General features: G+C 31.9%; 1 protein-coding gene across 1 annotated transcript; it reads left to right on the top strand.

Moving 5' to 3' along the window:
• Positions 1–315: 315 nt before the first annotated feature.
• On the top strand, positions 316–15,799 carry LOC132733689 (deoxynucleoside triphosphate triphosphohydrolase SAMHD1-like). Its single transcript, XM_060720350.1, has 12 exons — positions 316–938; positions 2,119–2,240; positions 2,664–2,752; positions 3,876–4,046; positions 4,800–4,847; positions 5,401–5,565; positions 7,650–7,741; positions 8,461–8,517; positions 13,367–13,562; positions 14,033–14,215; positions 14,912–15,016; positions 15,597–15,799. The coding sequence occupies exons 4-12, from the start codon at positions 3,897–3,899 to the stop codon at positions 15,747–15,749; spliced, it is 1,149 nt and encodes a 382-aa protein (XP_060576333.1). The 5' UTR covers positions 316–938; positions 2,119–2,240; positions 2,664–2,752; positions 3,876–3,896; the 3' UTR covers positions 15,750–15,799.
• The last annotated feature ends 446 nt before the right edge of the window (positions 15,800–16,245 follow it).

Here is a 16,245-nt window from a genome sequence, read left to right as displayed (position 1 = left end):
TTTTTTGCCTACAGCATGGCATATGTTCATTATTTAAATATTGAAAGATAAACCAAAACTTTAGCTAATTACCTTATAAGTCATCAGTGCAGTAATTAGCGTTTAACTAATGTTACCGAAGATCACCCACCCTCATTTTTTAATTATGTAATAAAGAACATGCCTAATTTTAAGGAACAATTATTATGCATTTTTGTTCTGAATATTGCTAGATTGTTAATTTGTTACACAGATTTATTTAGATTTTAACGTTTTCTGTTATCTGAAATGTTTTTACTTAAACTCATATAAATAATAGCCTGTATGTTAAATAAAAAATATTGTGTCGTAGCTTTATGTGGTCATCAGCTAGTGTCGCATCATGTACATTGCAACAGTATTGATTTAACATTTAAACGAAAACGAAAATTCGGACAATTGGTATAAACAGAGAATGACAATATGTTTATATGTTGTGGATCGGATCGGAATCCCCGTCCCGAGGGGACCCGCTCATTTGGCGGCAACGAGACTTGCTGAGTTATAGTCCACTGACGTGTTCCTGAAGGAGTGATATTTCAATCAAAACCGCAAACATATGTCAGATATATTTTCATGCATAGTCTACCATATTGCATCATATTTGAAATTATTTTCCTAAAAACAAATTTCCGTGAAAATTTATGTCATTATACCTGTAACTTCCAACTCGTTAAGTAAATGATACAGTAGTGATAATAATGTGCAATTTATATACTACTGTTGCGAGTTTTCCTTACATATCATTTATTTTGACAGATTTTTAACGATCCTATTCACGGTAATATAGAGTTAGAGCCCTTGTTAGTGAAGATTGTAGATACACCACAATTTCAACGTCTACGATTCATTAAACAACTTGGTGGGGCCTATTTCGTATATCCAGGCGCATCACATAACAGGTTCGAGCACTCGATAGGGTAAGTGTTTATTGTGATATTTTGTATGCCGACAGAATAACGCCATGCCATATGTTTGCTATTTGCCGTAAAAACAAAGATAAAACGGAAGTTATGCAAAATAAAAAAAAAACATGTATTTAAGTGTGCAACATCATTTGCCGACCAATGAAATGACTCCATCAAAAAAAACTTCTTAATTGTGTAGATAGACAAACTTTGTCAAACATTTATTAAGTCGAACACTTAATAATTAAGATTTTGGAAGGAAGTATGCGTAGTAGCCCTGCCTCATTAGGACGACGTCACATTGGTAAAATTCTAAGCGAGATCTAGATACAATCAATCAACTACTGTATTTAACCGCTTTTATGGCGGGTCGTTTTTGAAGTCCATGGAGAATATATATACAAAACCCAAATATTTTGTTCGTTTTGAACTACATGTATTATATAAACCACAAATGAATGAAAAGTGTCATTTAAACATTTATCAGTTAATGCACACAGTTAGGCACTTGAAGGGTAAAGTGTCATTCCTCTTTTTGCAATGTTTAGGGGTCACTTCGGTATAGTTTACATGGAAGTGTCTTCAACCCTCAGCAACGAAATTATACAGAGAAGGGATAAGGCTTTTATCACAAAAATCATTCTCAAAAGGTTGCAACATTGAAGAAATTAAGCTGATCACGATGTAAATAATGTGCACTCTGTCACCAGATTTACGTTCGCTATTTACATATAGACTGACATAATTGATAAATTCCTAACCTTAACACCACCCAACTCTCTATAGACTGGGGGTGTTCCAGAAAGGTAGTTTTTATTAAGGAAACATTTTAACAATTAAGAACCCAATCGCTATGGTCGCTTCATTTGGGGTTCTTAATTAAGAAAAAATCACTTAATAAACAGTAACATATATTTAATATTACCTTTCATATGTCCTTTTTTCGTCACGAAAATTTGTCACTCTCGGCTTTCGCCTTTTGTCATTGGTAAACAGTGAAAATGGCTTATGCATGTATAATCAGTAACTAAAATTTTGTCTTGCATATTATCTGTAAAGACAAACATAGCCATATTAAATTTTCTATAATTAAAAACGGTTAACTAGATAAGTACGTGCATCCGTGCTGACAAAATATATTTAAACATACATATGTATATTTAGATTTCTATAATATTCATTACATAAAAAGTGTGTGCCACTTAGCGGGACGTCTAGTACGAGCTCTAAAAGGGCAGATATCAAATTCAGAGATCAAGATTACAAAGGAAGACGAACTTTGTGTTAAAATTGCAGCTTTGTGCCATGATCTTGGTAAGTGTTCTTTTTTAATATATATTATTGCTGCTGTTGATGGTGGTGGAAGTGGTGGTGCTGTTGTTGTTGCTGCTGCTTAAGACATTATGAGCATGTAATTGTGATATGCCGTTGTAATGACCGTGGGATGGTGATAGTAATAATTAAAATGTGTAGCAATAACTGTGGGTTTAAAGAGGTGTTCATGTTCTCATGTCTTGCAAATATTTCAAAATGAAATATATATCTGTAATGTGAACTATGATAAAGCATAAAGTGTTTGTGTTATAGTGGTTATAATTATAAGAAAATGGATATAAAATTGCATTGTTCAATGGAAAATTTTGTAATTCACAAGTCTAAGGTCAACTTATGCCGTTTCTTTATTATTTTTATTTCATTTTTATTTTACTTTATTTTATTTTGATTATTTTTTTGTAGGACATGGACCATTTTCTCATGTATTTGATGAAAAAATAATTCCCAAAATTTTGGAAAATGAAAAAGTCAAAACCGATAAAATATGGAAGGTATGGTTTAATGCGCCACATTTAATGAACATTTTAATTGATCAAGTGGCTAGCGGAACATTATGTAAAAGGAAAAAAAGTATTTTACAAAGCTCGATATTCTTATTACACATAAGTCTATGTATTATTCACACTTATTTCATTAAACCGTACAAAACTGATGTCATGTTTATAAATTGCTTATTAGAAACTAACTGTTATAAAACGAGACAACTCTACTTATTTAACTTGCACTTACTATTGATCCTGAAACGAAACCTTTAATTTCTTGGCAATCAATAAACCTTATGTTTGTTACTAAATGAAAACACGAACCCATTGATACGAGTTATGAGCTACAGAAAGTCTGAGTCTAGCAGTATTCCATTTTTTAAAAAATTGAGCCGCGTCACGACAAAATCAACATAGTGCGTTTGCGACCAGCATGGATCCAGATCAGCAGTCTGATCAGGATCCATGCTGTTCGCTTACCAACCCTATTACAAGTAGAGAAACTGATAGCGAACAGCATGGATCCTGATCAGACTGCGCGGATGCGCAGGCTGGTCTGGATACATGCTGGTCGCAAACGCACTTAGTTGGTTTTGTCGTGACGCGGCTCATTTATCTTCTGCTTGTTAACTTACCATTTGTTTCAAAATTTGCATTGGTTAATTGTGTTATAAGTTTCTATCACATGTTAAGTTCCAAAAGAACTGCTCTAACTAAACTATATTTTTGTATTTTAATCCCTCTTTGTTGTATGCTTGAACTATTTAAATACCGGATTATCATTCTCCTCAGACAATGATTTCCATTTGTGTGTTCGGCTGCTAACACAGTATGTTTACCTCTACTGTTTAAAAAGCAGTCTAGATCATCAGCAACTTATTTTGCTGTGCTCATTATCACTTTTGAAATGATCATATCTTGTTAACTTTGAAAGATTAGGTTTTGAATCGAGGACATAATGGCTCGAAAAATAAACCAAGTTTCTAGATTATTTCTGTTTAAGTCTGTTTTACAGTTTTAGTCACATAGTTCACTTGTTTAAATACTAAAAAAGTACTACCCTTTGCTGTATCTCTTAATTGATATTAAGAGATTAGAAATTAACTTGAATGCTATTATTTGCTTAATCTAGCACGAACAAGGCTCAATTGATATGTTTGATCACATGTTGGAAGAAAATAAGGACTTGGAGGAGGAATTCAATAAAGATTTATCAGAAAAAGATAAAACATTTATTAAGGAGATGATTGCTGGACCACAAAAGTTTGAAAAGGATAAGAATAACATGGGTGTGACAGATAAAGTGAGTGTATAACAGTTTTCCTTCTTAAGATAATGATGAAATAATAAATTGAATCAAATATTTTAAAGTTTCAAAGCCTTTTCGAGAATTTTGAAATTTTTATGTTTCATATTTTGAAACGTGCTCGAAATAATGCACATGGTTGAGGTTTTGTCTGTCCATCTGTGAGCAATTTTGTGACACCTCTATAACTCTTGAACACGGGACGGAAACGAATCAGATCGAAATCGTCACTGGTGATCACTTCAGAAAATTATATATACATGTATATAGGAAGCCACATTGCCTAGCATTTAGATATGTGTATTATATTGCTTAATGTTAAAAACATGATTTAGACATGTTTTAAGAATTGGTCTGATCCCTATTTAATTTCTCAAACACATTTGTATTTGAATGTGTATTGCCTCTTCCTTTGCGTTGCTTTTGTCAGCGTTTACATGCAGAACCTAGACATAAACACACGTTTAGATAAAAATACTATTTTCTATTTCTTCATGTGTCAATGTGTCCTTGACTGTAGCCCGAGGATTTGATACAACTAAAAACCTACTCAAACAAATATGTTGTTTAGTGTTTTAAATTTTGTCATTTCATTTAATTGATATATGGCAGAAATGAATGAATTAAATCGTGAAGCATATAATCAATGCACTTTTAAAAGTAAGGTACATGAAGCCAATTAATTATAAGGAGTAAGTTATTGAACTATATACAATTAGGATTCAGCTCTCATGTTTTGATATTCTTCAGACCTGGCCGTTTGAAGGCAGAACAAAACAAAAGGCATTTCTTTACGAGGTAAATTATTGTATATTACAAAACTATTAAATACTAATTACGAATGCATGCAATATTTTTTTCTTGAAAATACTTATTATTAGAATTTTATTAAAATATAGATGCTTGAACCAAGATGTCACGTAGTTTGTTCCCACTTTATTTTCATTGACAATCTTTACGTGTGCAAACGCGTTAAATGATTGAATTTAACTATGATTTTGATGCTGAAATAAAAATATTGTATTTATAGCAAGGTACCCATTTAACGATAAAATGCACGTGTATTAAGCATAATTATCAGAATTATTGATACGTCTTCCCAAAACACTTTCAATCAGATATAAGTGACATGAAAGCAGAAACAGGTCTTCTATAAATTACTCAAAGTAATTCTTAGAAAACACAAACTAAATAAAAGCATTAATTTCTCTGTTTTGTTTAACTTACATGTTTGTTATTCAAATGTTGAACTACCTGGATGTGTACCCTTACATTTGTTTGTATGCCTGAAAGTATAATAATCATATTTCTTCGGATCGTTATAAACACTACACCAATGTAAATATTTCAGATTGTTTCAAACAAACGTAATGGTGTTGATGTTGACAAGTGGGACTATTTTGCACGTGACTGTCATAGTTTGGGTATTGGTAACAATTTCAACCTTAATCGATGCATTGCGTTCTCAAGAGTTATAGAAGTTAATGGTGAACAACAAATATGTTATAGAGACAAAGTAAGCAATTACCTATATCTTGACTTAATAAAACCGACCGAAAATTGACAGACTCAATAAAACTGAGTCTGCAATTCTCTTGTAATTTTGTTGTGATTAAAGCTTCCGAGGGATCACTTTGTTTCCAGATTTTTATACTTCACAACAGCAGGTGTCAAGTGCTGTGTGGCAGCTGTAAAAAGTTGCCCCGTACTTCACTTCAGTGATGTTATATTTTTCTGGTCCTTCGGGATCATTGATGTGTTGAGAATTGAGTACCGCTCAAGCCGGTGCTAGGGGACGTGGGGGATGTTGCACTTATTCAGTATTCCTCATGAACAGACTCAATAAAACCGAGTTTGCAATTCTCTTGTTATTTTGTTTTGATTAATGCTTCCGAGGGATCACTTTGTTTCCAGATTTTTTAATATACAGTGCCCTCCAAAAGTCCTTGGACATACTTAAAATTTATCATTCACTGGCAAACTTTGTTTCATCTGTCAATAGTTTATAAAAGAATTTGGTTCTGTTAATGGGTAGAAAAAAGGGGGGTAATTTAAAAAAGCATTTCATAAAAATTCAGCAATAACAGTGCTTTAATAAATTAGATATTTGACATTTAACATTCTCTAGTAAAGATATGAAGTTTCAAATAATAAAATGAAGATTCTCCTAGGAAAGGTTTCCACCATGTTTTGCATCAAAAATGTGCTTGATATTGAAAATATGAAACCTGTATATCAACTCCAATTCAAAATGCTAACATTAGAGGAAAGATTACTATGCCAGATTATGAGGGAGCAGGGAGTCTCAGTAGCGGATATCGCCATTTGGATGGATCGACCTAGGTAAGAGATAAGCTTTCTTAAAATGTTTTCTTGTTCAAAATTTTAAGCCAAATTGTGTTTTTTCTTTTACTGCTATATGTTATTAATCTTGCTGTTTTAATTTTATTTTCTAATCTGTCGTTGTTTACTTCAGGTCAACAGTCTACCACACTTTGAAACGGTATGAGGTACCCATAAAGATCGTGCTAGCACAGGGAGGCCAAAAGGATGATGGTGCTACCTGCCATAGAGCTAGAATTGTTGAACAATGGAAAGAGGAGAATGAATTTAAGTGTTTAAAATGGCCTCCTCAGTCTCCTGATCTTAACCCCATTGAAAATTTGTGGCAGATTGTGAAAATTGAACTAAGAAATAAACACAGCCATAATCTCCGTGAGCTTGAACAAAATGTGAAAACTGTTTGGGATTCAGTACGTCCTGAATCATGTGAAAGACTTGTAAGAAGCATGCCACGAAGGATTCAAGCTGTTATAAGGGCCAGAGGAGGTCACACAAAGTACTGAAGTAGATCACTACTTTCGTAATTAACATCATGTTGATGTCCACAGTTTTCAAATTTTCTTGTTGTTTTGCATTATACTGAGATGTTAACTGTTTTTTGTGATTATACAAAACTAAATAAATACTTTTACCAAATTTATCATCATTTTACTTATGATTTATGTTTTACATCATTTTAATTGTGTAAACACTACCAAAAATAGTTTGTCCAAGAACTTTTGGAGGGCACTGTATTAAATCTTAATTAAACTTATGTCATGCATTTACGTAACAACTGAGCTTAATTAACACTTTATATTCACATGTAGTTATTAAATACACGATGTTATTTGCTTTTACACAAACCCTTGTATGCTGTTTGTGTAAATATGTCAAGCCTTCTATATATCACACAATTAATTTAATTTTATGAACTAGGGTACCATCCATTGACATATTATAGAAAAAGATGATAAAAAGGTATGATTAATAAACTTTTGACCTTTGGTTTGGTTTAATGTCACCAAGGTAAATTCCTCACTTATCATCACCAAAGTACATGTATACTCGAAATTGCTTCAGCATCATCTAAAATGTTACAAATAAGTTACAATACAGTTAGGACGTGACATATTCAAATTACTCCATGTGATATTATTGTGTAATTACAATTATTAGTATTTCATTAATCTAACATATTTAAATGTGAAATTTGATGTATGGGTTTATTCGACTTTTACTATCTGTAAATTATTTATATTTACAATGTATTGGTAGGAGGTACATAACCTGTACGACATGTTCCATACCAGACTTCTACTACACCAGAGGGCATACCAGCATAAAACAAGCAACATAATTGAATACATGTCTGTAGCTTTCTTATTATTTGCTTACTAACCTATTGATATAAAATAATCGACCATATCATTATTATCATAGACAGTGTTCATACTGTTATACTATTAATTAAACAGAGTTTTGTCAGGTGTTTTGGCCGTATATAAACGGTTATGTGCATATATAACCCAAGCCGCTAGGCGAGGGATATATTGCAAACAACCGTTTAAATACCGCCATATAACCTGTCAGGAATATTTATAACATATTTATAATACTGCAAGCTTCCTTTTTTAGAGAAAAATGAGATTTCTTCATGAATTGACATCAGCCATTTATATAAAAACTATATAACCGTCACGATTATCCATTGAAAAGCGACATTACAAACATGCAGTATAATAAATGTTATCACTAACGTAAGTTTCCTGCCAAATTTAAATAAATATTATGATGCATGAATAAAAATTGATAATACTAACATTATAAATTAAACTCATAGTATCTGATATTACAGCCATTTCATCAAGATAGCAATCATAGGAACATGACCTTAAATATTCTTACTTACATTAATCACAACGGTTAGAACGAATTGGGTTTTGGTATTTACCCCTTATAATATTTTATGTATTGCAAATACCACTGAAGGAAAACATCTAACCATTTTTTTGTGAAATAAAATGCAATTAAATACTTTATAATGCTTTTTTTATTAATCAAAACATATTTGTTATTTATATTTCAGGCTTGTCGAAGCTTTAGTGCTGGCAAACAAGTCTTTAAAGTTTCAGGGCAAACACGGGTAAAATAGTTCTTCGTGTTCTATGAAATATCACTTATAAATGCCAGGCCTAAAATAAAATTTAATTTGTTTCCCCTTTCCAACCTACCCAACAAATTTGCCCCTACCCAAAATATTTTTTCAGGTGTTTTGGGGATAAAAGTATTTTTTTCTCTTTCAGATGACATACGGTACAATCTAATCTGATATAAGACAGCTATCATAGTTAATAAATTGTTGCATATGTCAGTTGTGTATAGTGATGCATGAACATATACTATTGCACTTAATAACTTAATTTTAATTGTTCATTATACATATATGCAGATTATTTATTATTATCCCCATATAAAAAATAATTTTCCTACCTACCTACCAAACCCTAATTTTAATGGATCGGGAAGGGGAAACAGGCATAATTTTATTTTTGGCCACACTTAATATATGACTTATAAGCTTGCTTATAAAAGCTACTGCGCATGCATGCTCCTGTCATGTTGTTGACGTTGCTATTGCGTTATCATTGCCGTTGCCATCTGAAAACATTGACTTTGGTCATTTTTTATTTATTTGTGAATAAATTGCCTTTATACTTGGACACAACAATCTTTCGGACAAGACCTTCAAGGTGACAAGACTGAACTTGATCTTCATTCTTAAATGTTCTTGACCTTCAATGTCTAATGTTTGATTTTTTTTCTTGATTGTAGCTTTAATTTGCGATAACTTTGTTATTAAAGAATTGATTATCTTCATACTTATGCACAACTACCCTAAAGGCAATGTATTGAAACGGATAAGACTCAATTTGACCTTGAATTAAGATAACCATGACCCTAAGGGTCAATGTATTGTAATTTCTAAGTTTGTCTTTCACCTTGTAATTTTTAAATTATTGTCTTCATACTTGTGCACAAAATTCTTGGGACAAGACATTAAAACGTTTTGATTGAGCTTGACCTTGACATGAATAGGACGTTGAAAACTTAGGTCAACGAAGTGATTTTTGCCACAATTTGCCATAACGTTATTATTTATATATGGAGTTAATTAATACATCAAACTAAGACAAAGCACACATGACAAAACCAACATTTCGAACTATTATGAGATAAATTTGACTTAACCATCAAGGTCAGTGTAGATTTGATTCATACTTACACACACACACAAATAACATATGTAAAAGAAGACATGTGAACTACTCTGATTTGACCTTGACCTTTAATTGGCATTGATCGTCAAGTTAAAATGATTGAAATTTGCTTAAATTGTCAGAACGTTGTTATTTATGTACATATTTGATTCATACTGCGACAAAAGTCTACACATGACAAACCGAATTGTTGAATTTTAAAATAAGAGATTTTAGAATATAATCTTATCTTATCTTAAGAAAAAAAAAACCCATTAAATTAATCTACAAAACATGACCTTCAGAAAATCCTAGAATTATTTCAGATTGGCGGTAGAAAAAAAATCAGTGACATCAAAATCGTTTGTTTCAAGCACACAAGTTTATACAAAAAAATCAGGCACTGAACATGTTTCTCTCAAAGAAATATAAAGAGCATTAAAATTTTATAATATAAAAATCAATAAAACAACATTTTTGCATATTCATTATGTGTTATCTTGTTTTGTAAGATAATCGGAGGGTTAAACAGAATGACAGATATTTGTTTGCATTGACAACAGTTCGTTTCATAGAAAGGGCACCACAACGATTAGCGGCGATGTCTATACGCCGTATTTCTGGCATAGTTGCTTGAATATTGCTCGCCGTTTTGTGATTGAGGCCCCCGAATCAACAATTTCAATATAACAAGAGCGCATGACTCTTTGACAAACAGGCCAAATCGTCAAGTTTTTTGTTTGTTTACTGGGCCCTGTATGTATTGCGCATACGTAAAACCGGACTGTAACAAGAGCGCGTGACTATGATAACACATGGTTTTGGTCCCGTTATAACATGGGCAAAAGAGCAAAAATAGCCGACTTTATGCTATAATTACTTTTAATATTCTTCTTCTGATGTATTTGACTTAAGAAAAAGTCGAGCGTAGTCCTCTATGGAATGATATGAATACATTGTAATAAATATGAAGACATTCTTATTATTTGAAGACTTTATGATTAATAGGAAAACATTATTATTATTATTATTATGAAAACATTGTTATTAATATGAAGACATTATTATTAATACGTTGTAATCATTATGCAATATTAAGATGTTGTACTTGCTGACGTAACTCGAGTTCTTATTGAAATATTCGAATAAGGCTGTAAACATGCAAACTATAATTAGATATTTAATTTGCTGGCTTTCAAAATTTTTCCTTTTTTTCCCTTTCTTTGAATTTGCTTTCTAAAATTAATTTGACACACATTTTATTCTTACAGTGTTTCAGTGTTACAAAAATCATGGTAATTTTAGTCCCATGCTGACATTGTGTATAATGTATTCGAAACAGCAGTTTGAATAGCACAGTTTCGAAGTATAATTCAAAATAAATTAAGTTAGGTTTTTGCCCTAGAATTGGCCCTTTTAATCAACGGGGAATGACTGGTAAAAATGTAAAAATAAATAATCGCTCCCTGACCTGTGTTCACAAGTCTGATACTACGAAAACTAATCCGATCATGTGGAGGTTAATGACTACCAAATATTTCTCCCTATATATAACGTATAGTAAAAAGGCCAAGTTTGAGGCAAAATATCTCAAAATCCGCCGCATACAGTATGCCACATGCATACCTTTTCTGAAAGATCTTCAAAAATGAGTTGATTTAAAGAATAAAAATGATATGTTGCGCATTATGCAATAGAGAACATGTTCGTTGTTGTTGTAATTAGAGCAAGTAAAAGCTTTTTTTAAGGCAGGGTATCATGTCAGGGTATCGCAGTGTAACATTGCCAGCGATTGGCTAAAAAAATGCAGGGAAAACCGTATGATTCAATTTATACATGAGGTGATTGGATGAAAATGGGGTATTTTTAAGTATAAAAACTAATTTAAAAAGTAACACTACATTGTTTTCTGAAGAAAATGAAATATTTCATGAGTCTCTATGATAATTTTGACTTGGATATTTGCATTTATAAAAAAAAATGTATGTCAGTCCTGTGATCATCAGAATATTTCAATGAAATGGGGGGTTGGGGTGGTAATCTTCTTTGAAATCATTTTGCAAAAAAATTGGTTGGCTACAACTATATAACTATATATTATGTATTAGGCATTTCATTCTGCTAGAAAAATCACCTCTTTAGCATGAAAACTCAATTTTAAGGTAGGATTAGAGACCATTTCTTATAATGTAAGTCTATGGAAATATCAATGTGGGTGTCTGACCATCACGATGTTTGATCGGATCTTTCCCATGAGGTGATTTTTACGTCCGCACCGAAAGGGATCAGTTAGTATTAAACAGCGACCTCTGTCGACAATAATTGGTTTCCCGCTTCGTTTTTTGATAACGTCAACATTGTTATGAAGACGATTTTGTTTTAATGAGTCAATGTTAAACATCACTTTACACTGCAAATGATGTTTCGATTGTTTTGATTAAATGTTGAACATTTTATTACAAATGAATTAACACATATTGGGTAGCGTCCATACAATGAATACTAAATGTTGATATTAATGTGTGATTTTGAAATTAAAATGTATTAAATATATTTTAATGGAATCATACAAATTTTCAGTATGAAACAGGAAAAACGTGTATAGAAATAAAATTAACGTATAACAAAGATATATTTCAAAATACCTTTATAATTATAAAGATACGGAATACACTAAGTCTAGAAAATAACCAAAATCTTACATCAAATTCACTATCGCAAAAGAAAAAACGGAAATTGGAATGTCATAAAGCATAATAGGTGAACTGGCGAAAGTCCTTGCTATGCGGTGGTTCTTGTTAAATAAACAAGTACAACTGGAAAGACTCTATTTTTGTGAAAACAATATTTTGATTTAGAATATTTGTCACGAAATTTTTATTAGACTTCGTGTAATAAAAATAATGTTTTTAGAATCGCACATTTTGTTTATTTAACTTCTAGGTACCGCGGTATTTTGTTACAATATTGATAGGGAATAAAATAACAGTTTATAATCTGAAACCTTTTTTGACATATTGATTTACGTCAGAACACGTTCCACTATCTGCAATGACTTTTAAAGTCTAATGATGATGCATATTTTAGTATGTGAAATATTTGTGTTATACACTATCGCTTTATTAATAAATTAATATGTACGCATATATGTTATTAGCCAATTACACTTTTTGAAAAAGAAGGTTTGATAATAAGTATGTTAGACTTTTATTTCTACATCCACAAGAAAGACATTGCACTATTTTTCTTGGAGCTTATAAAGAGTATGTATCCACTATTGATAGTGAATAACTTTATAACTGGACAACATTAAAGGTATATTTACTGTGAATAAGTCCGGGCACAGTATAGAAATGAACGAAATTGAGACATTCTGACCTGTAAATTGCGGAAATAAATATTAATAAACGCGAATTTAAATGTCTGACTCTGATTTTCGCGAAATAAAGATCACGCCAATATAAAGTGAATTAGGATGAAGCCAAACTCAGTTTTGATAATGACTAACTACAGATAATTTTATTGAAAACAAACATGTTTCATGCAGGACACGTTTATTTATACTGGTCACAACAAGAAGTGTGTATGTAATGCATGACCATTTTTCAATATTAATTATGTCCAAACTAATATTTTGAAAATCAACATTTTTACGATCGAATCTGAGACGAAATACGTTAAATATTGTGATGGTGCAATAACATGATTGCTTTTCAATTCTGAACTTTATTTTAGATCAGTTTGTATGTCTGAAACAATAAATGATATGAAGGCGTACACGCTTCTTTCCGATGACGTCATTCATCGAATCATCGGAAGCAATGACAAAAAGCTACAGGAATCCAAAACAATTCTGGAAAACATTCTTAAACGAGATTTGTACAGCTTTGTAGGTGAGAAAAGGTTTCCCGGAGGGACATTTGTCGAAAAAGTATGTATTAAGTAGAGTTTAAACTGTTCTCTGACGTTTCGGGGACGTTAGTTTTTTCATTTGATTTCCAGCTGCGTTGGTTCAAACCCGTCAGGATAAGCCTTTGTTTTCTTGAGCAAGAAACGTTACACTCATTTTCCTGTGCTGTTTGGTTCAAGAACAGATTCGAGGTTCTGTGTCTATTAGGATATAGCTTCCTAGACAATCGAACTAAAAATAAATTCGGCATAAACTAATAAGCTGTTTATAATATTTACTTATTTCATTGTATACTTTTGATTTTCCCATATAATTCTTCATTTTTAAAAAAAAATTAATTTTATGATTCATATAACTTCTTGAAACATTCGGATTTTGAAATTCAAGCTTTTTACATTTTCCCATCATTTGGGCTTAAAATCGTATAAGTCTGTCGGTTTTATTTCATATATTCAATATTGGGAAAGTGATAAGTTTTTTCTGTTCTTTAGACACAGATTGTGCCAACATATAGTGCTAGTAAAGATGAGAATGCTGATAATACCAAAGATGCTGAAATAGGGATAAGGTTAGGGAAAGTAGATGCTGTTAAGAACGACTTTCAGGAGACATTGAAAGGCAAGCCAGAGTTTCACGAGATTATTAAAAGTCTAGATGAATTCGTTGTTTTTGATGTAAGTAAATTATTTTATCAGAGAAGTTATAAAATGCCAGCATTGCATATTTGAATTTAAACAATAAAGTCGGGTGTCTTCTTTTCGTCGGCACATGCCAAGACACAAAGCCTAAATTATAATACTCCTCATCCAGTGTAAATGGAGATTCTACTAGTAGAATCAAATCATTTGAGTCGTGCAAGTCTGTCTGTGAGTCAATCGGTCAGTTTGGCCATTGTCCATATATCTGTATCTAATCAATTGACCCTTTACCCCTTTTATATGGCCCAACTGATCACATAAAAAAAAACTTGGCTCAAATGTTCACTGCAACAAGTTTATGTGAAATTATTATGCCACTGCTGTGCTGGCTCAACTTCTAGATCAAATGTCTACACAATAAATGCTGTCCTTAAATAACGTTCTTGAAATTTTCATCTACAAAAAATGATCTACGGAAAATACTCTATGATGAAGTTCACATGATGAGGGTATTCGTCACTCATCTTTCACAATAATCATAAACTTATTGTATCCAATTTGAACTTCCATTGCAACATATATTCTATCAACTGTGATGTACAAAGTCAACAGTTTTAAATATGTTTTTCTGGGGTTAGTGACGACATATGCTCAGTGGTATAAAGTATTGTTATCTAAGTTTTATATGACATAAATCATTAATAGTAAATTATCTACATAACAAATTTCAAGGTTGTGGACTTTAGTTATGGTAAAAAGGATAAAGATCCAATAGCTTATGTCAACTTTTACTCCAAGAATGAACCGAACAGTGCCCAACCTATAGACAAAGACGACGTAACTATTTCTTTTTCTTTAACTAATATCATCATGTGATAATTGCGTATGATTGAATATAATGTAATATATCACGTTGTGTGGTTGTGTGCAAAGACTGAGAATAAATGCAACTTTATTACTTGATATACAGTTATCTTACGTAATAAAAAGAGCACATAAGTTGAAGTTATTTAGGATTATAGATTTTTTTACATGTTTCTGTAAACTAAGTGACCCACTAGAGCATGATTTACATATTCCTTGTAATGAACCACTGCAGCGTGATGCTACATGCCAAAGAGGGAATGTGTTTTAAGGTGTGTTTTCTTGATCAGTCTATATATATATATATATATATATATATATATATATATATATATATATACTAAGTGACACCATGGATATGGAATTATTTTTTTACCTCAGGGGCATGATGTAGAGGTTCAAGTCACCATGACCAAACTCGTCTGAGATATCAATGAGATAAACATTCTGACAAAGTTTGATGATTGTGACCTTTTCAGTGTTAACAATATTTTTCTGTGGACATAACAAACAGAAAAGGTAATAACATGTTCTTATGATTTTATAACTTTAGGTTTCCCTACTACTACCGACACAGTTTGATGAGCAGGTCGTTCGTGTATACTGCAAGAAAGAAAACGAGAAATATAAAGTTGAAATGATGTTCCGTGAATGGGCCAGGGAAACTAAGAAAAGTGCAAAGAAAAGGAAACATGATAGCGCTTAGATGTTTATTAAATTTTAGCGCTACTGCATGTTAACCCAACCAATGCTACTTTTTGTGTTTTTGTTTTATACAGAAACAACAATATTCAACACGCACATCGCATAAACCACGGAATTCCAACAATCCTGTGCAACATGCTTTGCAATTCTGATTATCAATGCCTACATTAATATACATTCAAGAAGTTTACAAGGCAATTGACCCTGAACCTTCTAGCGGCAATACTAGTGCAGACATTGATCAGCCGGCATGTCTGTGTCATCTGATCATGGTCTGCACGGTTCACTATTCAGTCTGTACATATTTTGTAGATTTCCTTAAAATGATGAATGGTTTGGCTTTAATTGACAAATGGACAAGTTCATTTAATAGGCTATTTAGCATAGCTAGGGTTAAATCGGTATAAGCGATGGAATCATTCATAATATCGTAAAATACATTTTTATACGATTTATTTTTTTATTATTTCGTATTCAGTTGATGTGTATATTATATA

Source organism: Ruditapes philippinarum, unplaced genomic scaffold (genome assembly GCF_026571515.1).
Source record: "Ruditapes philippinarum isolate M1 unplaced genomic scaffold, ASM2657151v2 ctg9602_1_1_1_1, whole genome shotgun sequence".
NCBI lineage: Eukaryota > Metazoa > Mollusca > Bivalvia > Venerida > Veneridae > Ruditapes > Ruditapes philippinarum.
Note: the sequence above shows the minus strand (reverse complement) of the source record. Positions and strands in the feature narration are given on the sequence as shown.